The sequence below is a fragment of the Pseudophryne corroboree genome (assembly GCF_028390025.1).
Source record: "Pseudophryne corroboree isolate aPseCor3 chromosome 3 unlocalized genomic scaffold, aPseCor3.hap2 SUPER_3_unloc_1, whole genome shotgun sequence".
Lineage (NCBI taxonomy): Eukaryota > Metazoa > Chordata > Amphibia > Anura > Myobatrachidae > Pseudophryne > Pseudophryne corroboree.
Genome location: NW_026967493.1, coordinates 2,325,884 through 2,350,874, shown reverse-complemented (window position 1 = coordinate 2,350,874; position 24,991 = coordinate 2,325,884). Strand labels below are relative to the sequence as shown.

The following is a 24,991-nucleotide window of genomic DNA, read 5'->3' as shown; positions in this document are numbered from 1 at the left end:
CCAGACACATCCCCTGGTGTTACTGTATAATGTCCCATTCCCGGCAGACACCTCTCCAGTCACCACCGGACACATCCCCTGGTGTTACTGTATAATGCCCCATTCCCAGCAGTCACCTCTCCAGTCATCACCCAGACACATCCCCTGGTGTTACTGTATAATGTCCCATTCCCAGCAGTCACCTCTCTAGTCATCACCCAGACATAACCCCTGGTATTACTGTATAATGTCCCATTCCCAGCAGTCACCTCTCCAGTCACCACCCAGACACATCCCCTGGTGTTACTGTATAATGTCCCATTCCCAGCAGTCACCTCTCCAGTCATCACCTAGACACATCCCCTGGTGTTACTGTATAATGTCCCATTCCCAGCAGTCACCTCTCCAGTCATCACCCAGACACATCCCCAGGTGTTACTGGATAATGTCCCATTCCCAGCAGTCACCTCTCCAGTCATCACCCAGACACATCCCCTGGTGTTACTGTATAATGTCCCATTCCCAGCAGTCACCTCTCTAGTCATCACCCAGACATAACCCCTGGTATTACTGTATAATGTCCCATTCCCAGCAGTCACCTCTCCAGTCACCACCCAGACACATCCCCTGGTGTTACTGTATAATGTCCCATTCCCAGCAGTCACCTCTCCAGTCATCACCCAGACACATCCCCTGGTGTTACTGTATAATGCCCCATTCCCAGCAGTCACCTCTACAGTCACATCCCCCAGTGTTACTGTATAATGTCCAATCCCAGCAGTCACCTCTCCAGTCATCACCCAGACACATCCCTAGTGTTCACTCTAGGAGTGAACTGGGGCAGGGCGCCGGACTCAGCGGGGGCACACGTGTGCGCGCCCGAAATGGGGGCGTGGCCACGCAAATTAGGGGGCGTGGTCACGCCTCCGTCATTTTAGGGGGCGGTGCGGCCCACAGACGCTACTATAGAGAGCGTCTGTGGCCGGCGACGTCACTGTTGGGGGCGTGCCCAGCACCTCCGTCGGTGCTGGGCTTCCCCCAGCCCTCTCCCAATGCGTAAATGGATGCCGCGCGCATGCGCACGGCATCTATACACGCCGGGAGGGCAGGGAGCGGGCGGCTGTTATAGCAGGGCGCCGCAAAAGGGCAGGGCGGGTTTTGCCTGTTAAAAAACGGGCAGGGCGCGGCGCCCTGCTAAAACAGCCTAGAGGGAACACTACATCCCCTGGTGTTACTGTATAATGCCCCATTCCCAGCAGTCACCTCTCCAGTCACCACCCAGACACATCCCCTGGTGTTACTGTATAATGGCCCATTCCCAGCAGTCACCTCTCCAGTCATCACCCAGGCACATCCCCTGGTGTTACTGTATAATGCCCCATTCCCAGCAGTCACCTCTCCAGTCAGCAGCTGGATGATCTTATTGGTAAGTTCCAGGATCTTCTGGTCATTATGTCTCATGTATCAGTGAGTGAGTTGGAGGCACAGAGATGGGGCTCTGGGTTTTGCTCAGTCCTCCTGACACAATGCGATGGCTGCTGGGTGTCTCACACTCACCAGATGTCTTTTTCACTACTGTGTAACCCTGCAAAATGGGGGAGACATCAATATCACTGTAAATACTGCCAGATCCCCTTACCTCCCCAGTTATGTCTGTGGCCGGAGACCCCCCTCAGCCACGTGTCCTGGGGCCGCGGCGCTGAAGGGGTTAACCCTCAGCTGCCCAGCGCCATTTTAATGGACGAATTGGTGCTTGGTGTCATGTTCTGTAAAAGCATGTTTAGTTATGTGTTTTAACATGTGATATGTAGTGCTCTGTGTACAATTGTAGGATTGCATGTTTAAATGTATTTATATTTAAGATGTGGTCACATGTATTTTACAGGGAAACATGCACTTACTATATATGACTGAATAAGGATCCCCTATCTTCTGTGACTAGGAAATGGGATGCTAATTGCCCTCTCCTAGCAGATCAGGTGAATAACAAAAACCTTTTGATGCTGGACAGGGCACAGCCGGTAATGGCTGGGCGTGTGAGTTCCTTAGACAAAGACGCTAATCACACGGGATGTTTTCTTACTCCATATGTAAAGTGGTATGGATTGGTATTTGTAGAAAGGAGGAACATTTGTTTGAGAAATACAAATACAAACCGTATTTTGAAGCTATGTGATAGATGTATCAAAATCAAATTGTAAACTACCAGGTGGTAAGGAATGGAGTTTAAATGACACCAAACTTTGTCTGCGTGACAGGAAGGAGGAAATTGCTTAATGCCCTTATAGCTTTTTAAAATGTAATCTATTTATTTATATTAAAGTTATTTAGATTACAGGATCTGAGCCTGAAAAGGTTTTTGAGATGGAAATGGCAGTACTGTGAGAGGTAATAGATGTGTGGTTTGAAGGAGAGGGAGGAGTCAACGATTACTCCAATACAGCGCACTTGGGGGCTAGAGGAGACAGTAGTGCCATCAATAGATAATTAAATTGTGGGAGGTGAAGTTATGCAGGAGGGAGGGAAGATGATCAGCTCAGTGTTAGACATAAGTTTAAGAAAGCGCTGGGACATTCAGGAAGAGATAGCAGAGAGACAGCTGGAGATACGAGGACAGCTGGGGGAGAGATCCAGGGAGGAAAGGTAGATTTGAGTATCATTAGCGTAGAGATGATAGTGTAAGTCTTGTAAGTCAAGAGCTAAAGAGCTCACCTAAAGAGGATGTGTAGAGAGAGAAAAGGAGAGGTCCAGAATAGAACCTCGGGGACACTGACTGCTAGAGGAAGTGGGGAGAGTTGGAGTCATAAGAAAAGACAAAAGGAACCATCAGAAAAGTAGGAGGACAGCCAGGAGAGAGCAGTATCATGCAGACCAAGGGAGTAAAGTAATTGCAGGAAAGGGTGATCCACAGTGTCAAATGCAGCACAGAGGTCTAAGAGAATAGGTAGAGAGTAGTGACCACTGGATTTAGTAGCAAAGAGGTCATTGCAGACTTTTGTGAGGGCAGTTTGAGTGGCGTGGAGAGGACGGAAACAAGACTGGAATGGGTCAAGTAGTAAATTGGCGGAAAGACAGGCAGTAACGTGGTTGAAGACAATATGCTCAAGGAGTTTGGAGACAAAAGGGAGGCGAGAGATGGGTTTTAGTTGGAGAGATTGGTTGGATCAAGGGTAGATTTTTAAGGATAGGGGAGACAAGTGCATGCTTGAAGGCAGAAGGGACAGTGCCTGATGAGAGTGAGAGATTTAGTAGATGGGCAAGATAGGGAGGTGGCAGAGGGTGAGGACTGCATGAGGACCATGACTTCCTTTCTAGATACAGTGAAGAAAGATGTCAGAGTTGGTAGGAGGGAAGGGGGGGTCGGGAAAAGGAGGAGGGGGGTTGCTCAGGTTCTGATGGGATGTTATGCCCTGACGAATGGAGTCAATTTTGGAAGTGAAGTAGGTGGCAAAGTCAAGAGCAGAAAGTGAAGAGGGGCGTTAAGGCGGTGTGGGCAGAAGAGTGAGATGACCGTGGCAAAGAGGAGCCAAGGGTTTGAGGATTGGGAGGAGATGAGGTTTTTGAAGTAAGATTGTTTAGAGAAGGTAAAGGCACCAAAGGAGGATGAGAGCATAAATTTGTAGTAGAGGAAGTCCTCCACTGTAGCTAAGCGGTACGTGAGCATTTTTGTTGATATCTTGTGCATTTGGTGTGCCAGGGCTGAGATGTCGATCTGCAAGGGTGAATAGTGGTTGGAGGTGCGACAGAGTCAAGAGCAGAGGTAAGGCATGGATTGTATAGGGATGTAGCTTCTTCTGGACAGGAAAGAGAGAGAATAGGAAAGAGGAGAGAGTCAAACAGGGAGGACAAGGAAGTGGTGTCAATAGCCTCAATGTTATGCTTAGTGATGGTAGCCTTAGGAGGTAGAGATGGAGAAGCAGATAGAGATTGGTTAAAAGTGATGTCACTGTGACGCTCCCAGATCCCCTCACCTCCTCAGTCATGTCCCTGTATTATTACTATAGATATAAGTGACGTCACAGTGACACTCCCAGGAGTCTGATATACATTTGCTTCATACTGCTCCAATTATCATCCGTTACAAATGCCAGGGATATTATGGTCTCTGCTTTAATATATCCTAGAATTTGAGCAATATTTTCAATCCCCACAATAACATATAATACAATTAATAATAATAACAACACTAAAGGCTGCACCACAGTATAAAAATAATAACAGATGTATTTAAAAGCAGGACACCTCAGACCATTCCATCTGTATCATAGGACATTACCACCACTCCCAATGTATAATAATAAAACCAGGACACCACAAGCTGCTGTCCTTGTATAATAATAACAACCGTACACAAAAACCTGCGGTTGTAGTACGGCTGACCGGCGGCCTCCTGACCGCCGGTCGGCTTACCGACGCCGGGAGGGACGAGTGCGGGGAGGGACGAGTGCAGCAAACCCCTTGCGGGCTCGCTGCGCTCGCCACGCTGCTGGCTAGGTGGTGATCTGCGGTCGCCACGGGTTCTATTCCCACTCTATGGGTGTCAAGGACACCCACGAGTGGAAATAGTCCCTGTTGGTCGGCATGCCGGCCATCGGGACAGTGACCCGTCGGGCTGGTGGAGGAGGTCATGTGACTGTCGGTCAGCTGACCGGCAGTCACATGAATACCACCCAAAACCTGCTCCCCCTGTATAACGTTAATAACAGGACACCCTATTCTGCTCTCCGTTAATAGTAATAATAATAAAATGACACCACAGGCTGCTCCCCTGCAAAAAAATAATAATAGGGCACAACAGGCTACTCCCCCTGTATAATAATAACAGGACACCACAGGCCGCTCCCTCTGTATGATAATAACAGGACACCACAGGCTGCTCCTACTGTATAATAATAATAACAACAACAACAACAAGACACCACAAGCCTCTCCCTCTGTATAATAATAATAGTAATGACAACAACAACAACAACAACAGGACACCACAGGCTGCTCCCCCTGTATAATAATAATAATAATATTACTACACCAGAGGCTGCTCCTCCTGTATAATAATAATAATAATAACCACCAGACACTACAGGCCGCTCCTCATGTATAACAACAACAACAACCCGACACTACAGGCCACTCCTCATGTAAAATGAAAAAGACAAGACGCCACAGGCTGCTCCTCCTGTATAATAATAATAACAACAACAACAACAACAACAACAAGACACCACAAGCCTCTCCCTCTGTATAATAATATTAGTAATGACAACAACAACAGGACACCACAGGCTGCTCCCCCTGTATTATAATAATAATAATAATAATAATAATAATAATAATAAAAAATAAGATTTTACTCACCGGTAAATCTATTTCTCGTAGTCCGTAGTGGATGCTGGGAACTCCGTAAGGACCATGGGGAATAGCGGCTCCGCAGGAGACTGGGCACAACTAAAGAAAGCTTTAGGATTACCTGGTGTGCACTGGCTCCTCCCACTATGACCCTCCTCCAGACCTCAGTTAGGATACTGTGCCCGGAAGAGCTGACACAATAAGGAAGGATTTTGAATCCCGGGTAAGACTCATACCAGCCACACCAATCACACCGTATAACTCGTGATACTATACCCAGTTAACAGTATGAAATATAACTGAGCCTCTCAACAGATGGCTCATAACAATAACCCTTTAGTTAAGCAATAACTATATACAAGTATTGCAGACAATCCGCACTTGGGATGGGCGCCCAGCATTCATTACGGACTACGAGAAATAGATTTACCAGTGAGTAAAATCTTATTTTCTCTGACGTCCTAGTGGATGCTGGGAACTCCGTAAGGACCATGGGGATTATACCAAAGCTCCCAGACGGGCGGGAGAGTGCGGATGACTCTGCAGTACCGAATGAGAGAACTCAAGGTCCTCCTCAGCCAGGGTATTAAATTTGTAAAATTTTGCAAACGTGTTTGACCCTGACCAAGTAGCAGCTCGGCAAAGTTGTAAAGCCGAGACCCCTCGGGCAGCCGCCCAAGAAGAGCCCCCTTCCTCGTGGAATGGGCTTTTACAGATTTAGGATGCGGCAATCCAGCCGCAGAATGCGCAAGCTGAATTGTGCTACAAATCCAGCGAGCAATCGTCTGCTTCGAAGCAGGAGCACCCAGCTTGTTGGGTGCATACAGGATAAATAGCGAGTCAGTTTTCCTGACTCCATCCGTCCTGGAAACCTTAAATTTTCAAGGCCCTGACTACGTCCAGTAACTTGGAATCCTCCAAGTCCCTAGTAGCCGCAGGCACTACGATAGGTTGGTTCAAGTGAAACACTGATACCACCTTAGGGAGAAACTGGGGACGAGTCCTCAATTCTGCCCTATCCATATGGAAAATAAGATAAGGGCTTTTACATGACAAAGCCGCCAATTCTGACACACGCCTGGCCAAAGCCAAGGCCAAAAGCATGACCACTTTCCTTGTGAGATATTTTAGACCCGCGGTTTTAAGTGGCTCAAACCAATGTGACTTTAGGAAACTCAACACCATGTTGAGATCCCAAGGTGCCACTGGAGGCACAAAAAGAGGCTGAATATGCAGCACTCCCTTAACAACAGTCTGAACTTCAGGCAGTGAAGCCAGTTCTTTTTGGAAGAAAATGTACAGAGCCGAAATCTGGACCTTAATGGAAGCCAATTTTAGGCCCATAGTACCTCCTGACTGTAGGAAGTGCAGAAATCGACCCATATTTCCGCCATATGCGGTAATAATGTTTTGCGGTCACATCTTTCCTAGCCTTAATCAGCGTAGGAATGACTTCCTCCGGAATGCCTTTTTCCTTTAGGTTCCGGTGTTCAAACGGCCATGCCGTCAAACGCAGCCGCGGTAAATCTTGGAACAGACAGGGCCCCTGCTGCAGCAGGTCCTGTTTGAGCGGCAGAGGCCATTGGTCCTCTGAGATCATTTCTTGAAGTTCTGGGTACCAAGCTCTTCTTGGCCAATCCAGAACCACGAGTATAGTTCTAACTCCTCTCTTTCTTATTATTCTCAGTACCTTGGGTATGAGAGGCAGAGGAGGGAACACATACACCGACTGGTACACCCATGGTGTTAACAGAGAGTCCACAGCTATCGCCTGAGGGTCCCTTGACCTGGTGCAATATCTTTTTAGCTTTTTGTTGAGGCGGGACGCTATCATGTCCACCTGTGGCCTTTCCCAATGGTGTACAATCATTTGGAAGACTTCTGGATGAAGTCCCCACTCTCCCGGGTGTAGATCGTGTCTGCTGAGGAAGTCTGCTTCCCAGTTATCGACTCCCGGAATGAACACTGCTGACAGTGCTATCACGTGATTTTCCACCCATAGGAGAATCCTTGTGGCTTCTGCCATCGCCATCCTGCTTCTTGTGCCGCCCTGTCGGTTTACATGGGCGACTGCCGTGATGTTGTCTGATTGGATCAGTACCGGCTGGTTTTGAAGCAGAGGCCTTGCCTGACTCGGGGCATTGTAAATGGCCCTCAGTTCCAGAATATTTATGTGTAGGGAAGTCTCCTGACTTGACCAAAGTCCCTGGAAGTTTCTTCCCTGTGTGACTGCCCCCCAGCCTCAAAGGCTGGCATCCGTGGTCACCAGGACCCAGTCCTGTATGCCGAACCTGCGGCCCTCTTGAAGATGGGCACTCTGCAGCCACCACAGTAGAGATACCCTGGTCCTTGGAGACAGGGTTATCAGCCGATGCATCTGACGATGCGATCGGGACCACTTGTCCAACAGGTCCCACTGAAAAGTTCTTGCATGGAACCTGCCGAATGGGATTGCTTCGTAGGAAGCTACCATTTTTCCCAGGACTCGCGTGCAATGATGCACCGATACCTGTTTCGACTTCAGGAGGTCTCTGACTAGAGATGACAGCTCCTTGGCTTTCTCCTCCGTGAGAAACACTTTTCTTCTGGTCTGTGTCCAGAACCATCCCCAGGAACAGTAGACGTGTCGTAGGAACCAGCTGTGACTTTGGACTGTTTAGAATCCAACCGTGCTGTTGTAGCACTTTCCGAGATAGTGCTACCCCGACTAACAACTGCTCCTTGGACCTCGCCTTTATAAGGAGATCGTCCAAGTACCGGATAATTAAAACTCCCTTTTTTCGAAGGAGTATCATCATTTCGGCCATTACCTTGGTAAACACCCTCGGTGCCGTGTACCGTCCAAACGGCAGTGTCTGGACTTGGTAATGGCAATCCTGTACCACAAATCTGAGGTACTCCTGGTAAGGATGGTAAATGGGGACATGCAGGTAAGCATCCTTGATGTCCAGGGATACCATGTAATCCCCCTCGTCCAGGCTTGCAATAACCGCCCTGAGCGATTCCATCTTGAACTTGAATTTTTTTATGTATGTGTTCAAGGATTTTAAATATAAAATGGGTCACACCGAACCGTGCGGTTTCGGTACCCCAAACAGTGTGGAATAGTAACCCCGTCCTTGTTGAAGTAGGGGCACCTTGACTATCACCTGCTGGGAATACAGCTTGTGAATTGCCTCTAGCACAGCCTCCCTGCCTGAGGGAGTTGTCGGCAAGGCAGAATTGAGGAAACGGCGGGGGGGGGGGGGGGGAGACATCTCGAATTCCAGCTTGTACCCCTGAGATACTACTTGAAGGAAACAGGGATCCACCTGTGAGCGAGCCCACTGATCGCTGACATTTTTGAGGCGGTCCCCCACCGTACCTGGCTACGCCTGTGGAGCCCCCGCGTCATGCGGTGGACTCAAGAGGAAGTGGGAGAAGAATTTTGATTCTGGGAACTGGCTGACTGGTGCAGCTTTTTCCTTCTTCCCTTGTCTCTGTGCAGAAAGAAAGCGCCTTTGACCCGCTTGCTTTTCTGAAGCCGAAAGGACTGCACCTGATAATACAGTGCTTTCTTAGTCTGTGAGGAAACCTGAGGTAAAAAAATTTCTTCCCAGCTGTTGCTGTGGGTACGAGGTCCCAGAGACCATCCCCAAATAATTCCTCACCCTTATAAGGCAGAATCTCTATGAGCCTTTTAAAGTCAGCATCACCTGTCCACTGCCAGGTCTCTAATACCCTCCTGACAGAAGGATGCCAGCCGGCAAAATATCCCTCTGTGCATCCCTCATATATAAGACGACGTCTTTAATATGTTCTTATGTTAGCAAACTAGTATCCCTGTTTGACAGGGTCACCGACCACGCTGCAGCAGCACGATCTGCAGGTCTCAGTCTAGTACCTGAGTGTGTAAATACAGACTTCAGGATAGCCTCCTGCTTTTTATCAACAGGTACCTTCAAAGTGGCCGTATCCTAAGACGGCAGTGCCACCTTTTTTGACAACCGTGTGAGCGCCTTATCCACCCTAGGGGATATCTCCCAGCGTAACTTATCCTCTGGTGGGAAAGGGTACGCCATCAGTAACTTTTTAGAAATTACCAGTTTCTTATCAGGGGAACCCACGCTTTTTCACACACTTCATTCACTCATCTGATGGGGGAACAAAACACTGCCTGCTTTTTCTCCCCAAACATAAAACCCATTTTTAGAGGTACTTGGGTTAATGTCAGAAATGTGTAACACATTATTTATTGCCGGGATCAAGTCACGGATGTTCCTAGTGGATTGTGTATATGTCTCAACCTTGTCGACACTGGAGTCAGACTCCGTGTCGACATCTGTGTCTGCCATCTGAGGGAGCGGGCGTTTTTGAGCCCCTGATGGCCTTTGAGACGCCTGGGCAGGCGCGGGCTGAGAAGCCGTCTGTCCCACAGCTGTTACGTCATCCAGCCTTTTATGTAAGGAGTTGACACTGTCGGTTAATACCTTCCACCTATCCATCCACTCTGGTGTCGGCCCCACAGGGGGCGACATCACATTTATCGGCATCTGCTCCGTCACCACATAAGCCTCCTCATCAAACATGTCGACACAGCCGTACCGACACACCGCACACACACAGGGAATGCTCTGACTGAGGACAGGACCCCACAAAGCCCTTTGGGGAGACAGAGAGAGTATGCCAGCACACACCAGAGTGCTATATAATGTGGGGATTAACACTATAACTGAGTGAATTTTCCCCAATAGCTGCTTGTATATACAATATTGCACCTAAATTTAGTGCCCCCCCCTCTCTTTTTAACCCTTTGAGCCTGAAAACTACAGGGGAGAGCCTGGGGAGCTGTCTTCCAGCTGCACTGTGAAGAGAAAATGGCGACAGTGTTCTGAGGGAGATAGCTCCGCCCCTTTTTCACTGACTTTTCTCCCGCTTTTTTATGGATTCTGGCAGGGGTATTTATCACATATATAGCCTCTGGGACTATATATTGTGATTATTTTGCCAGCCAAGGTCTTATTATTGCTGCTCAGGGCGCCCCCCCCAGCGCCCTGCACCATCAGTGACCGGAGTGTGAAGTGTGTATGAGGAGCAATGGCGCACAGCTGCAGTGCTGTGCGCTACCTTGGTGAAGACTGATGTCTTCTGCTGCAGATTTTCCGGACCTCTTCTTGCTTCTGACTCTGTAAGGGGGACGGCGACGCGGCTCCAGGACCGAACACCAAGGACGGGCCTGCGGTCGATCCCTCTGGAGCTAATGGTGTCCAGTAGCCTAAGAAGCCCAAGCTAGCTGCAAGCAGGTAGGTTCGCTTCTTCTCCCCTTAGTCCCTCGGTGCAGGAGCCTGTTGCCAGCAGATCTCACTGTAAAATAAAAAACCTAACATATACTTTCTTTCTAGAAGCTAAGGAGAGCCCCTAGTGTGCATCCAGTTCGGCCGGGCACAAAGATCTAACTGAGGCTTGGAGGAGGGTCATAGTGGGAGGAGCCAGTGCACACCAGGTGACCTAAAGCTTTCTTTAGTTGTGCCCAGTCTCCTGCGGAGCCGCTATTCCCCATGGTCCTTTCGGAGTTCCCAGCATCCACTAGGACGTTAGAGAAAATAATATTACTACACCAGAGGCTGCTCCTCCTGTATAATAATAATAATAATAACTACCACCAGATACTACAGGCCGCTCCTCCTGTATAACAAAAACAACAACAACAACAACCCGACACTACAGGCCACTCCTCATGTAAAATGAAAATGACAAGACGCCACAGGCTGCTCCACCTATGTAGCCCCCTGTATAGTAGGTGTCATGTCACTTACCGGTGCTGTGATGCGCTGGCCTCTAGAGGTCACATCCTCAGCCTGGCAGCATATTCCATGATTGCCTGCAATGTGCAGAGACTCTCTCCAGTGTGTACCCCGCTTGCCATACAGCGTGTACCCCAATGTATTCCCTCCACCTCCGGAGTGTGGGCACCGCCATGACACCTGCAGTCAGCTGACTTGGTGCTATCCACTCCTGAGCATTGGAGCACTCACATGACTTGATTCTCCAATCCCTGCTGACCACGGGGTATATACAGAGGCGTAACTAAGGCAGAGCGAGTGGGGCACGTGCCCTGGGTGCCTTGGCAGGCCCAGCAGAGGGGGGCGCCGACGGCGGCCAGGGCATCATGCCCACCCGCCCCTGTCCCACTGCAATGTGAGGGGAGGAGAGGGCTGTGTCTCTCCTGCCCCTCAATGTGCTCACTGTGTGTCTGTCTCTGGTCTCCAGCGGCGTTAGCCACTCAGAGCTTGCAGACTGGCTCCTGATTGGCCAACAAACCGGCGCCACATTTAAGATAGCCGCCGCCGGAGACCGGACTTCATGAAGCGTTGAGGGGCAGGAGAGGCACTGCGCTCTCCTCCCCACGAATAGCAGAGGGCCGGGATCCTGACTGAAGTAAGCGGCGGCGGGGAGGGAGGTCAGGGGTGCATCTGGCCCTGTGGGGCACTGTGCATCTGGCCCTGTGGGGCACTGTGCATCTGGCCCTGTGGGGCACTGTGCATCTGGCCCTGTGGGGCACTGTGCATCTGGCCCTGTGGGGCAATACGTATCTGGCCCTGTGGGGCACTGTGGAGCAATACGTATCTGGCACTGTGGGGCAATTGTGTATCTGGCACAGTGTAAAAAGGGGACTCTGCATGCGTACTGTGCAAAACTTGAATGTAGGTGTGCTGAGAGGCGACACAGGGGGTAGGTGATAGTAATGTTGGCATGCCCCATTTTCAGTGGCCACACCCCTTCTGGAGCGTGGCCGTGCCGGGGGGGGGGGGGGGGGGCACTCTTTGTCTTGCCCTGGGCTCCGAAAACCCTAGTTACGCCTCTGGGTATATAGCCACAGTTCCTGCTCAGTGTCATTGCCTAGAACAACGCGTCACATCCTGTGAATGAGTGTCTCCTGGCTCCAGTCTCCTGAGACTCTCCTGTGTCAGTGCTCCGTGGAACTACAGGCACCAGCCATCCAGTTCAGCTGCAGCTCCATCTGCATTCTGCTCCAGCAGTCACTAGCAGTCTCCTGAAACTCTCCTGTATCAGTGATCCGTGGAACTACAGGCACCAGCCATCCAGTTTGTCTTCAGCTACACTCTGCTCCTACAACCACTTGCAGTAAGAGACTCCCTCCAGGTGCTGCATATCATACTCACGTTGAGGTAATTGAAGAGTCAGTAGTATGAAAAGCCGACACAACCTTCGGAAGAAATTGCTGACGTGTCCTGAGCTCAGCTCCATCTTCATGGAAAATCAAGTAGGGGTTCTTGCAGGACAATGCCCCCAATTCTGACACGCCTAGCAGATGTCAATGCCAATAGTGTGACGGACTTCCAAGTAAGAAACTTGACCTCAACCTCCTGTAAAGGCTCGAACCAATCCGATTGCAGGAACTGCAGCATCAGGTTGAGATCCCAAGGTGCCGTAGGAGGTACAAAGGGAGGTTGGATGTGTAGAACCCCTTTCAAGAAAATCTGAACCTCAGGGAGGGCATCCAATTGTTTCTGTAAGAAAATGGACAAGGCCGAAATCTGGTCTTTTATGGAGCTCAGACGCAGTCCCACATCCACTCCTGCTTGCAGGAAGAGTTTGAACTCCCCCGTCCAAGTTTGAACTCCCCCGTAGGAAACCTCTTGGATTCACACCAAGACACATACCGTTTCCAAATCCGATGGTAAATGTCTTGACGTTACGCCTTTCCTAGCCTGTATCAGGGTAGGAATAACCTTGTTTGAAATGCCCTTCCGAGCTAAGATCTGGCGTTCAACCTCCATGCCGTCAAACGTAGCCATGGTAAGTCTTGATAAGCGAACGGCCCCTGTTGCAGAAGGTCCTCTCGAAGAGGAAGAGGCCTCGGATCTTCCAGCAGTAACTCCAGAAGATCCGCGTACCAAGGCCTTCTTGGCCAGTCCGGAGCAATGAGAATCGCCTGAACTCTTGTTCTTTTGATTAGTTTGAGAATCCTCGGGATGAGTGGAAACGGAGGGAACACATACACTGACTTGAACACCCACGGAGTTACCAGGGCATCCACTGCCACTGCTTGTGGATCCCTCAAACTGGAACAGTACAGTTGAAGCTTCTTGTTGAGGCATGAGGCCATCATGTCTATTTGAGGTACGCCCCAAAGACTTGTCACCTCTGCGAACACCTCTGGGTCGAGGCCCCACTCTCCAGGATGGAGATCGTGTCTGCTGATGAAGTCCACTTCCCAGTCGTCCATTCCAGTGTCTTTCCGCCCAGGAGGATGATTCTTTTACCTCTGACATTGCAGCTCTGCTCTTCGTTCCGCCTTGTTGGTTTATGTAGGCCACCGTCGTTACATTGTCCGACTGAACCTGAATGGCCTGATCTTTCAGAAGATGTGCTGCTTGTAGAAGACCGTTGTACACAGCTCTTAGTTCCAGAATGTTTATTGGAAGGATGGATTCCAGACTTGACCACCTTCCCTGGAAGTTTTCCCCTTGAGTGACTGCTCCCCAACTTCTGAGACTTGCATCCATGGTTAGGAGGATCCAATTCTGAATCCCAAACCTCAGACTCTAGTACGTGAGAGGTTTACAGCCACCAGAGGAGCGAGATTCTGGCCTTTGGAGACAGACATATCCTCTGCTGCATGTGAAGATGAGAACCCGAATATTTGTCCAGGAGATCCAGTTGGAAGGACCGTGCATGAAATCTTCCGTACTGCAGAGCCTCGTAGGAGGCAATCATCATCCCCAGAAGGCAAATGCACTGATGAACCGATACCCGGGCAGGCTTCAAGACCTCCAGAACTATTGCTTGTATCACCAACGCTTTCTCTTCCGGTAGAAACACCTTCTGTACTTCCGTGTCGAGGATCATCATCAGGAAGGACAGTCTCCTTGTCGGCTACAAATGCGACTTTGGAAAGTTCAGGATCCATCCATGATCCTGGAGCAGTTGAGTTGTGAGAACAATGCTCTAACAGCTTCTCCCTGAAAGACGCTTTTATCAGCAGGTAGTCCAGATAAGGAATTATGTTCACACCCTGCTTGTGGAGGAGTAGCATCATCTCCGTCATCACCTTGTTGAACACTCTTGGTGCCGTGGAGAGACCAAACGCTAGCACCTGGAACCGATAGTGACAGTCCAGCAGTGCAAATCTGAGATATCCTGATGAGGCGGCCAGATCGGGATGTGAAGGCATGCATCCTTGATATCCAGGGATACCAGGAATTCCCCTTCCTCCAGACCTGAGATGACCGCTCTCAGAGACTCCATCTTGAATTTGAATTCCCTCAAGTAGTGGTTCAATGACTTTAGGTTTAATATCGGCCTTACCAAACCATCCGGTTTCGGTACCACAAACGGGTTTTAGTAATAACCCTTGTGTTGTAGGTGAGGTGGAACTGGAACAATGACATTTGACCTTAGCAACTTTTGAATGGTTTCCTGTAAAATAGCACTTTCTGTCAGCGAAGCTGGCAAGCCTGATTTCAAGAATATGGGAGATGGGAGTTCTTGAAACTCCAGTCTGTACCCCTGGGTAACAATATCTTGTACGCAGGGATCCAGGCATGAGGACGCCCAGACAAGACTGAAATTTTGAGTCTTGCTCCCACCTGCCCGATCTCCAGGCTGGGAGGTCCACCGTCATGACGAGGATTTTGAGGAAGCATAACCAGGTGTCTGTTCCTGGGAACCTGTGGGTGCAGGTTTTCGGGATTTCCCCCGACCAACTCTAAAGAAAGTGGAGGGGGATTTGGACTTTTTTGCTTTAGCGGTCAGAAAGGACTGCATTGCAGACATAGGATATGATATCTTAGTAGGTGGTGTAGCAGAGGAAAGAAAAGTCAACTTACCTTTAGTTGCCGTGGAGATCCACGCATGTAACGATTCCCCAAACAGAGCATGACCTGTGAAAAGTAGGTTCTCCACACTCTTCTTGGATTCCGCGTACGCAGACCATTGGCACAGCCAGAGTCCCCTGCGTGTAGAGACAGCCATGGAAGAAGCTCTCTCGTTCAGATGTCCAAGGTCTTTTATGGCTTCCACCATGAAACCTGCAGAATCCTGTATGCGACGTAAAAATAATTCAATGTCACTTCTATCCATAGAATCTAAGTCCTCTAGTAAAGTGCCTGACCACTTTACAATGGCTTTAGAAATCCATGCACAAGCAATAGTAGGTCTTAAAGCTACACCATTTGCTGTGTATAAAGATTTGAGTGTAGGCTCAATCTTGCGGTCGGCCGGCTCCTTTAAAGCGGTGGACCCAGGTACAGGTAAAACCACTTTTTTTGACAACCTAGAAACAGAAGCATCTACAACCGGCGGGTTTTCCCACTTTTTCCTATCCTCAGGGAAAGGAAAAGCAATGAGAACTCTTTCAGGGATCTGAAACTTTTACTCCGGGTTTTCCCAGGATTTTTAAACAATGCGTTAAATTCTTTAGATGCAGGGAATGTAAGGGAGGATTTATTTTTGTCCGTAAAAGTAAGCCTCCTCCACCTGCTCAGGAACCTTATTAGTAATGTGTAAAACATCCCTAATAGCCTCAATCATGAGTTGCCCCCCCTTAGCAAGAGATGACCCCCCCCCCCCTGTATATATCATCATCACCGACCCCTGAATCAGAGTCGGTATCCGTGTCGACATGTATTATTTGTGCAAGAGCACGCTTTTTAGGATATACATCAGGGGTCTTGGATGAGGTAGCGGGAGCTGAATACGACAAAACCTCTACAGATCTATTTAAATCCTGTGCTTCAGTCTCATTATGAGCTATCCTAGATGAAATCTGGGATATCATTCCCTTAATAGAAGCCACCCGTTAGGGTTCGGATTCAGAGGGCTGAAACAGTATATTACATTCTTGAGTACATGGAATAGACTCCTCTGGAGAAGATACACACTCTGCAGCACAAGACACAGAGTCCCTAGACATGGTAATGTGAGATATATACACACACACACACACACACACACACACACACACACACACACACACACACACACACACACACACACAAGAAAATGTCAGACACAATTTCCCCCAGAGTACCTTCAGGGGGACACAGAGTATGAGGAGCCAGCACACACAGCGCCCCAGTAGGCAGTTATATGATAAATGCCTGGCGCTGACTGAGTAACCTTAAAAGATTAAACAGTAAATAACACTCTCCCCCTCTTCTATAAGCCCCTGGTACCGCACAGGATAGCTGGAGTTATGTGGAGGGTCAGCATTCCCAGTCAGAGTTTTGGTAGCTGTGATCTGCAGAGAGAAAATGGCGCTGGTGAGTGCTTGATCCGCTCTAAGGAGAAGCCCCGCCCCCTTTAATGGCGCATCTGCCCTCACTTATTAGTTTATACTGGCCTGAGGTTTCCTGCAGCTAACAGTGGGATTAGCCCCTGTTAGCTAGTTTGACCAGTGTAGGGTATTGCACTGGCCCAGGGCACCCCTCATAGCGCCGCATACTATGGTACGGCTGAGCCCTCCGGAGTGCAGCCTGTTCGACCCTTATGCCGCCATTCTCACGGGTCACCGGCGTCATACTCACCACTCCATCTTTTGGCTCCGTTAGGGGGTGGCGACAATGCTGCGGGAGTGAGCGGTCGCCTCGTAGGCTTGCGATCATCACCCTCAGGAGCTCAGTGTCCTGTCAGCGGAGATAGTGGCCATTAACCTCTCAGGGTTGGACACTACTCCCCCTTCCCTAAGTCCCACGAAGCAGGGAGGCTGTTGCCAGAAGTCTCCATGTAACTAACTCTTTAAAAAACAAAAAAACTAAAAGAACTCCTAGGAGCTCCCCTATCTGTGACCGGCTCTACCGGGCACATTTTCTAAACTGAGTCTGATAGGAGGGGCATAGAGGGAGGAGCCAGCCCACACGATTAAACTCTTAAATAGCCCTTGGCTCCCAAGGGACCCATCTATACCCCATGGTACAAATGTGGACCCCAGCATCCTCTAGGACGTAAAAGAAATCCTGTTCATGTCACCATCGGTTTCCAGGCCGATCATCGACATTGCCAAGCATCTGTTTTAAGTTCTGTTTCAAGTCATCATCAGCTCCCAGGCCGACCAGCGTTTATTCCAGGTGATACATTATGTGACTGTTTTGCTTCCAGAGACTCTATCCGTCCCTCTCACAGAATTGCTGTTGAATTTGCTATTGCTCCAGTTATTTTATATATTTCTGTGCTTCAATAAACACCATTGCGCACATGCGCAGGAACTTACTACAGTCTCCTCATTTCCTCCACCACTGACCCCACCGGGAACAGACCCAGACAAACCACTTCCACTGTACAGAAGGACAACACATCCCTCTCACCCTGTATAATAATAACAACAAGACACAACAGGCCTCTCTTCCTGTAAATCACAGTGTCACAGGCCTCTCTTCCTGTGTATTATGACATCGAAGGCTGCTCCCCCTTTATAGGAGGGTGCCACAGGCTGCTCCCCATGTATACGAGGTCACCACAGGCCGCTCTGCATGTATAATAGGATCCCACAATCCGTTTTCTGTGTATAATATGACACCTATAGTAGAATGCCACCCCCCGTATATTATAACACAGGCCACTCCCCCTGTAGTGTAGCATGCAACAGGCCGCTCCTCATGTCTATTATGACAACACAGGATGCTACCCTTGTATATTATGACTACACAGGCCGCTCCTCCTCTCTATTATGACAACACAGGATGCTACCCCTGTATATTTTGACAACACAGGCCACTCCCCCTGTATACTAGGACAGCACAGGATGCTACCCCTGTATATTATGACAACACAGGCCACTCCCCCTGTATACTAGGACAGCACAGGATGCTACCCCTGTATATTATGACAACACAGGCCACTCCCCCTGTATACTAGGACAGCATAGGATTCTACCCCTGTATATACTGACAACACAGGCCGCTCCTCCTGTCTATTATGAAAGCACTGTATATTATGACAACACACGCCACTTCCCCTGTAAATTATGACAACACAGGCTACTCCTTCTGTATAGAAAGACAATACATATCGTTCACCCTATATAATAATAGAAACAAGACACCACAGACCCCTATCCCTGTATAATAGGGCAACACAGGCTGCTCCCCCTGTAAAGTAGGATGTCACAATCCACTACTCCTGTAGAGTAGGATGCCACAGGCCGCTCCTCCTGTCTATTACGACAACACAGGCTGCTCCCCCTGTATAGCAGGATGCCACAGGCTGCTCCCCCTGTATAGGAGGACACCACAGGCCGCTCTGCATGTATAATAGGATCCCACAATCCGTTTTCTGTGTATAATAGGACACCTATAGCAGAACGCCAAAGGCCACCCCCCGTATATTATAACACAGCCTGCTCCCCTGTATACTACGACAGCACAGGATACTACCCCTGTATATTATAACATAGGCCGCTCCCCCTGTAGAGCAGGATGCCACAGGCCGCTCCTCCTGTCTATTATGACAACACAGGATGCTATGCCTGTAGCCTGTATATTATGACTAGTGATGTGCACCGGAAATTTTTCAGGTTTTGTGTTTTGGTTTTAGATTCGGTTCAGCAGCAGCGTTTTGGATTCGGACGCGTTTTGGCAAAACCTCCCTGAAACGTTTTTGGCGGATTTGGGTGGTTTTTTTTTTACAAACCCCCCTCAAAAACAGCTTAAATCATAGAATTTGGGGGTCATTTTGATCCCATAGTATTATTAACCTCAATAACCATAATTTCCACTCATTTTCAGTCTATTCTGAACACCTCACAATATTATTTTTAGTCCTAAAATTTGCACAGAGGTCGCTGGATGGCTAAGCTAAGCGACCCAAGTGGCCGACACAAACACCTGGCCCATCTAGGGGTGGCACTGCAGTGTCAGACAGGATGGCAGATTTAAAAAATACTCCCAAACAGCACATGATGCAAAGAAAAAAAAGAGGTGCACCAAGGTCGCTGGATGGCTAAGCTAAGCGACCCAAGTGGCCGAAACAAACACCTGGCCCATCTAGGAGTGGCACTGCATAGTATACTTGACGGCACAGAGGTAGAGCTACTGTACCGTACTGCTATATATATACTGGTAGTCACAGCAAAATTCTGCACTGTCCTCCAACTATATACTGCGCACAACTAAAATGCAGCACAGGTATGGATGCATAGTATACTTGATGACACAGAGGTAGAGCAATGGACTACTGTACCGTACTGCTATATATATACTGGTGGTCACAGCAAAATTCTGCACTGTCCTCCTACTATATACTGCGCACAACTAAAATGCAGCACAGGTATGGATGCATAATATACTTGACAACACAGAGGTAGAGCAATGGACTACTGTACCGTACTGCTATATATATATACTGGTGGTCACAGCAAAATTCTGCACTGTCCTCCTACTAGACACTACAATGCAGCACAGATATGGAGCGTTTTTCAGGCAGAAAACGTAGATATTTTCAGCACACTGAGCACAGATATTTGCATCACACTGAAAACAGAAACTGAGAGAACGCAGCCACGTCCTTTCGCCATCATCTCCAAAGCACGAGTGAAAATGGCGGCGACGCGCGGCTCCTTATATAGAATACGACTCTCGCGAGAATCCGACAGTGGAATGATGACGTTCGGGCGCTCTCGGGTTAACCGAGCAAGGCGGTAAGATTCAAGTCTGTCTTGGAACTGTGTAAAATGGGTGAAGTTCGGAGAGTTTTGGATCCCGAGGAACCGAACCGCTCATCACTAATTATGACAACACAGACCGCTCCCCCTGTATAGTATGACAGCACAAGATTTTACCCCTGTATATTATGACAACACAGGCTACTCCTTCTGTATAGAAAGACAATACATGCTGCTCACACTATATAATAATAGTAACAAGACACCACAGGCCACTCTCCCTGTATAATAGGGCAACACAGACTGCTCCCCCTGTATAGTAGGATGTCACAATCCACTATCCCTGTATTATTTATTATTATTACATTTTATTTATAAGGCGCCACATGTGTTTCGCAGCGCCGTACAAAGGACAGTACAGGGGACAAAACATTGCATTACAGTAAATAAATAACAGAAATAGAGTACAGGTAACAGAGCACCACACATTCTCAAGACATAATACAGCTAAGATGTAAGTATCGAGGGAGTGATCATCGTACTACTAGAGGCTGGTGGCCCTAGATGGAGATGAGCCTTTACTAGCAGGATAAAGATGGTCGTTGAGTAGGGGAGAGCTGTGAATGAAATGTGTTGAGACGAGGGCTTAGATAACAAGAGGAAAGAGGGCCCTGCTCTGAAGAGCTAACAATCTAATGGGGAGGGGCGACAGACAGATGACAAGAGGTGCAGGTAAGTGGGAGGTAGCCTGATGGCAGTATGCAAGCAAAACTGAGATGTTCACGGCATGAGGCAGGGGGGTGGAAGCGCGGCTTCAGCACTGGGTTATGCATCGGGAGGGTATGCTTTGATGAATAGGTAGGTTTTTAGTGCCCGTTTGAAGCTTTGCAAGGTTGGGGAGAGTCTAATGGAGCGGGGGAGTGCGTTCCACTGAAGGGGTGCAGCACGGGCAAAATCCTGAACTCGTGCATGGGAAGCAGTGACCAGGGCGGTGGAGAGGTGATGGTCATTAGTCGACCGTAGGGGCGGATAGGAGGATGCCAAAGACCACTCCCCCTGTAGAGTAGCCCAACACATGCTGCTCCCCTGTATATTCAAATAGCTCCTCTGTAGTTTAATACAACGCAGGCCGCTCTCTCTGTACAGTAATAAAACACAGGCCCCTCTCTCTGCATAGCAAGACAACACAGGCCGCTACCCCTGTATAGTGGTGCAAGTGGGCGGGTACGGGTGGGTACGGCGTACCCGTAAGAATTTAGCCATGGGTACGTCGTACCCACACCGACGGGCCGCCGCTCCTCTTCCTTCCCTCCCTCCTTCCCCTGCTCCACGCCGCACCCGCCGCTGATGTGAGGGAAGGAGAGCGCAGCCTGCGCCTCTCCTTCCCCTCAGTCTCCGGTGGGTGTCTCAGTTACTTCAGCGCCGATCCGTGAGCCAATCAGAGCTCGCGGGTGCGAGCTCTGATTGGCTCACGGATCGGCACTGAATTAAACTGAGACACCCGCCGGAGACTGAGGGGAAGGAGAGGCGCAGGCTGCGCTCTCCTTTCCTCACATGACAGACTGGACGGCGACGGCAGCGGTGAGTAGGGGAGGGGGGCATGTTTACCTGGCACTGGGGGGGGGGGGTCATGTTATACCTGGCACTGGGGGGGGGGGGCATGTATACCTGGCACTGGGGGCATATCTGGCACATGGGGGCATATATACCTGGCACTGGGGGATATCTGGCACAGGGGGGCATGTTATACCTGGCACTTGGGGATATCTGGCACTGGGGGGGCATGTTATACCTAGCACTGGGGGAGGCATGTTATACCTGGCACTGGGGGATATCTGGCACTGGGGGGGCATGTTATACCTAGCACTGGGGGAGGCATGTTATACCTGGCACTGGGGGATATCTGGCACTGGGGGGGCATGTTATACCTGGCCCTGGGGGCATATCTGGCACAGGGGGGGTATATATACCTGGCACTGGGGGATATCTGGCACAGAGGGGCATGTATACCTGGCACTGGGGGCATATCTGGCACAGGGGGGGCATACATATCTGGCACTGGGGGATATCTGGCACAGGGGGGCATGTATACCTGGCACTGGGGGATATCTGGCACTGGGGGGGGGCATGTTATACCTGGCACTGGGGGATATCTGGCACTGGGGGGGCACGTATACCTGGCACTGGGTGATATCTGGCACTGGGGCATATCTGGCACAGGGGGGCATATATACCTGGCACTGGGGGATATCTGGCACAGGGGGGCATGTATACCTGGCACTGGGGGATTACTGGCACTGGGGGCATATCTGGCACTGTAGGGGCATTTCTGTATCTGGCACGGGGGGCAATGTATATCTGACACAGTGGGGGCAATGTGTATCTGGCACTGTGGGGCAATGTGTGTCTGGCACTGTGGGGCAATGTGTATTTGGCACTCTGGGGACATTTGTGTATCTGGCACTCTGGGGACATTTGTGTATCTGGCACTCTGGGGACATTTGTGTATCTGGCACTCTGGGGACATTTGTGTATCTGGCACTGTGGGGCAATGTGTATCTGGCACTGTGGGGCAATGTGTATCTGGCACTGTGAGGCAATGTGTATCTGGCACTGTGAGGCAATGTGTATCTGGCACTGTGAGGCAATGTGTATCTGGCACTGTGAGGCAATGTGTATCTGGCACTCTGGGGACATTTGTGTATCTGGCACTGTGGGGGATATCTGGCACTGTGGGGCAATGTGCATCTGGCACTGGCACTGTGGGGCAATGTGCATCTGGCACTGTGGGGCAATGTGCATCTGGCACTGTGGGGCAATGTGCATCTAGCACTGTGGAGCAATGTGCATCTGGCGCTCTGGGGACATTTGTGCATCTGGCGCTCTGGGGACATTTGTGCATCTGGCGCTCTGGGGACATTTGTGCATCTGGCACTCTGGGGACATTTGTGCATCTGGCACTCTGGGGACATTTGTGCATCTGGCACTCTGGGGACATTTGTGCATCTGGCACTCTGGGGACATTTGTGCATCTGGCACTCTGGGGACATTTGTGCATCTGGCACTCTGGGGACATTTGTGCATCTGGCACTCTGGGGACATTTGTGCATCTGGCACTCTGGGGACATTTGTGCATCTGGCACTCTGGGGACATTTGTGCATCTGGCACTCTGGGGACATTTGTGCATCTGGCACTCTGGGGACATTTGTGTATCTGGCACTCTGGGGACATTTGTGTATCTGGCACTCTGGGGACATTTGTGTATCTGGCACCGTGGGGCAATGTTTATCTGGCACTGTGGGGTTATGTGTATCTGGCACTGTGGGGCAACGTGTATCTGACACTATTGGGGTCATACGTGTATCTGCCCCTCCCCATATGTGTATCACGCCCCCATTTTCATTGACCACGCCCCCTTCGGCGCGCGCACACAGTACCCGTAAGACATTTTTTCTACTTGCACCACTGCCCCTGTATAGTACAATGCCACAGGACACAACACCTGTGCCACCTGTATTACGGTAATGGCAGGGTCTGCGACACCTGTATTACAGTAATAGGACACTAGAGTGTCAGCCACCTGTACAGGTATAATGCATCACCAGAGGCTGCTCCAGCTGCACTATAACAAGGCACCAGAGGCTGCTCCCCCTGTAGTACAGTAACCTAACACCAGAGCTGCTCAGCTTATAGAATAATACTAATAATAATATTACCTGCTGCCAGACACAGCAGTGGTTGCTCTCTGCTCCTGCTGCCTTGGTTGATGCTACCTTCCCTAGGTACATCAGAAGGTCCCTTCTCCCACTCCAATATAGAATCACTCCTACTGGCCTTGTGGGATTGATAGAAGGAAGGCGGAGCTCAGACCAGGGGAAAATGGCCGCCGTTCCTGACGTCACTAGACGGCCAGGGAACCTATCGCTGCTGCAGGTGCCGGACTGGTCTACAAGAAAATGGCCGCCGGCCTCCGGCACTGAGGACATGTATGGTAATAAACTTTACAGAGGGCGGGCCTGAGACGGGGTGTAGAGGGGAGGGGCCAGTCACCTGGAAGCAGCTTGTCCAATCACTCTCTACTTCCGCCCTGTGCGTTCCACCTTACTTCCGGTCACTGCATTAATCCGTTCCACACATAGGATGCCTCCCGGTGGTGGTGGTGTAGTATTATACAGGAGGCGCAGCCTGTGGTGTCCTTTTATTATAACTACACAGGTGGTGCAACCTGTGGTGTCCTGTTGTTGTTATTATAATACAGGAGGAGCGGCCTGTGGTGTCTTATTATTATTATACAAGAGGAGCAGCCTGTGGTGTCCTGTTATTATTATTATTTTACAGGAGGAGCAGCCTGAGGTGTCCTGTTGTTTTTAAATAATAATAATAATTATTATTATTATACTGGGGAGTAGCCTGTGGTGTTTTGTTGTTGTTGTTATTTATCATTATTATTATACAGGAGGAGCGGCCTGTGTGTCCTGTTATTATTATTATTATTATACAGGAGAAGCAGCCTGTGGCATCCAGTTATTATTATTATACATGGGGAGCAGCCTGTAGTATCCTGTTATTATTATTATTATGCAGGGGGAGCAGCCTGCGGTGTCCTATTATTATTATACATGGGGAGCAGCCTGTAGTATCTTATTATTATTATACCGGAGGAGCAGCCTGTGGTGTCCTGTTATTTTTATTATTATACAGGAGAAGCAGCCTTTGGCGTCCAGTTAATATTATACAGGGGGAGCAGCCTGTAGTATCCTGTTATTATTATTATTATACTGGGGGAGCAGCCTGCGGTGTCCTGTTATTATTGCTACACAGGGGGAGCAGCCTGTGGTGTCCTGTTATTATTATTATGATAATACAGGAGGAGTGGCCTCTGGTGTCCTGTTGTTATTATTATACAGGGGGAGGAGCCTGTGGTATCCTGTTGTTGTTGTTGTTATTATTACTACACAGGGGGAGCAGCCTGTTGTGTCCTGTTATTATTATTACACAGAGGGAGCAGCATGTGGTATCCTGTTATTATTATTATACAGGAGGAACAGCCTGTTGTGTCCTGT

The 24,991-nt window shown here is 49.5% G+C and overlaps 1 protein-coding gene across 4 annotated transcripts in view; it reads right to left on the bottom strand.

The window, feature by feature from the left end:
* Positions 1–23,836, bottom strand: part of LOC134983122 (zinc finger protein OZF-like) — a 61,204-nt gene extending 37,368 nt beyond the window's left edge. For 3 of the 4 annotated variants that reach the window (XM_063948850.1, XM_063948851.1, XM_063948853.1), the window contains exons 1-2: positions 23,645–23,734; positions 1,375–1,564 (exon numbers count right to left, since the gene is read on the bottom strand). In XM_063948850.1, the coding sequence (XP_063804920.1) occupies positions 1,375–1,440 (66 nt within the window). In that variant the 5' untranslated portion in view covers positions 1,441–1,564; positions 23,645–23,734. Of the gene's footprint in view, positions 1–1,374; positions 1,565–23,644 lie in introns of all 4 variants that reach the window. The other variant, XM_063948852.1, reaches the window with a different exon arrangement.
* Between the last annotated feature and the right edge of the window lie 1,155 nt (positions 23,837–24,991).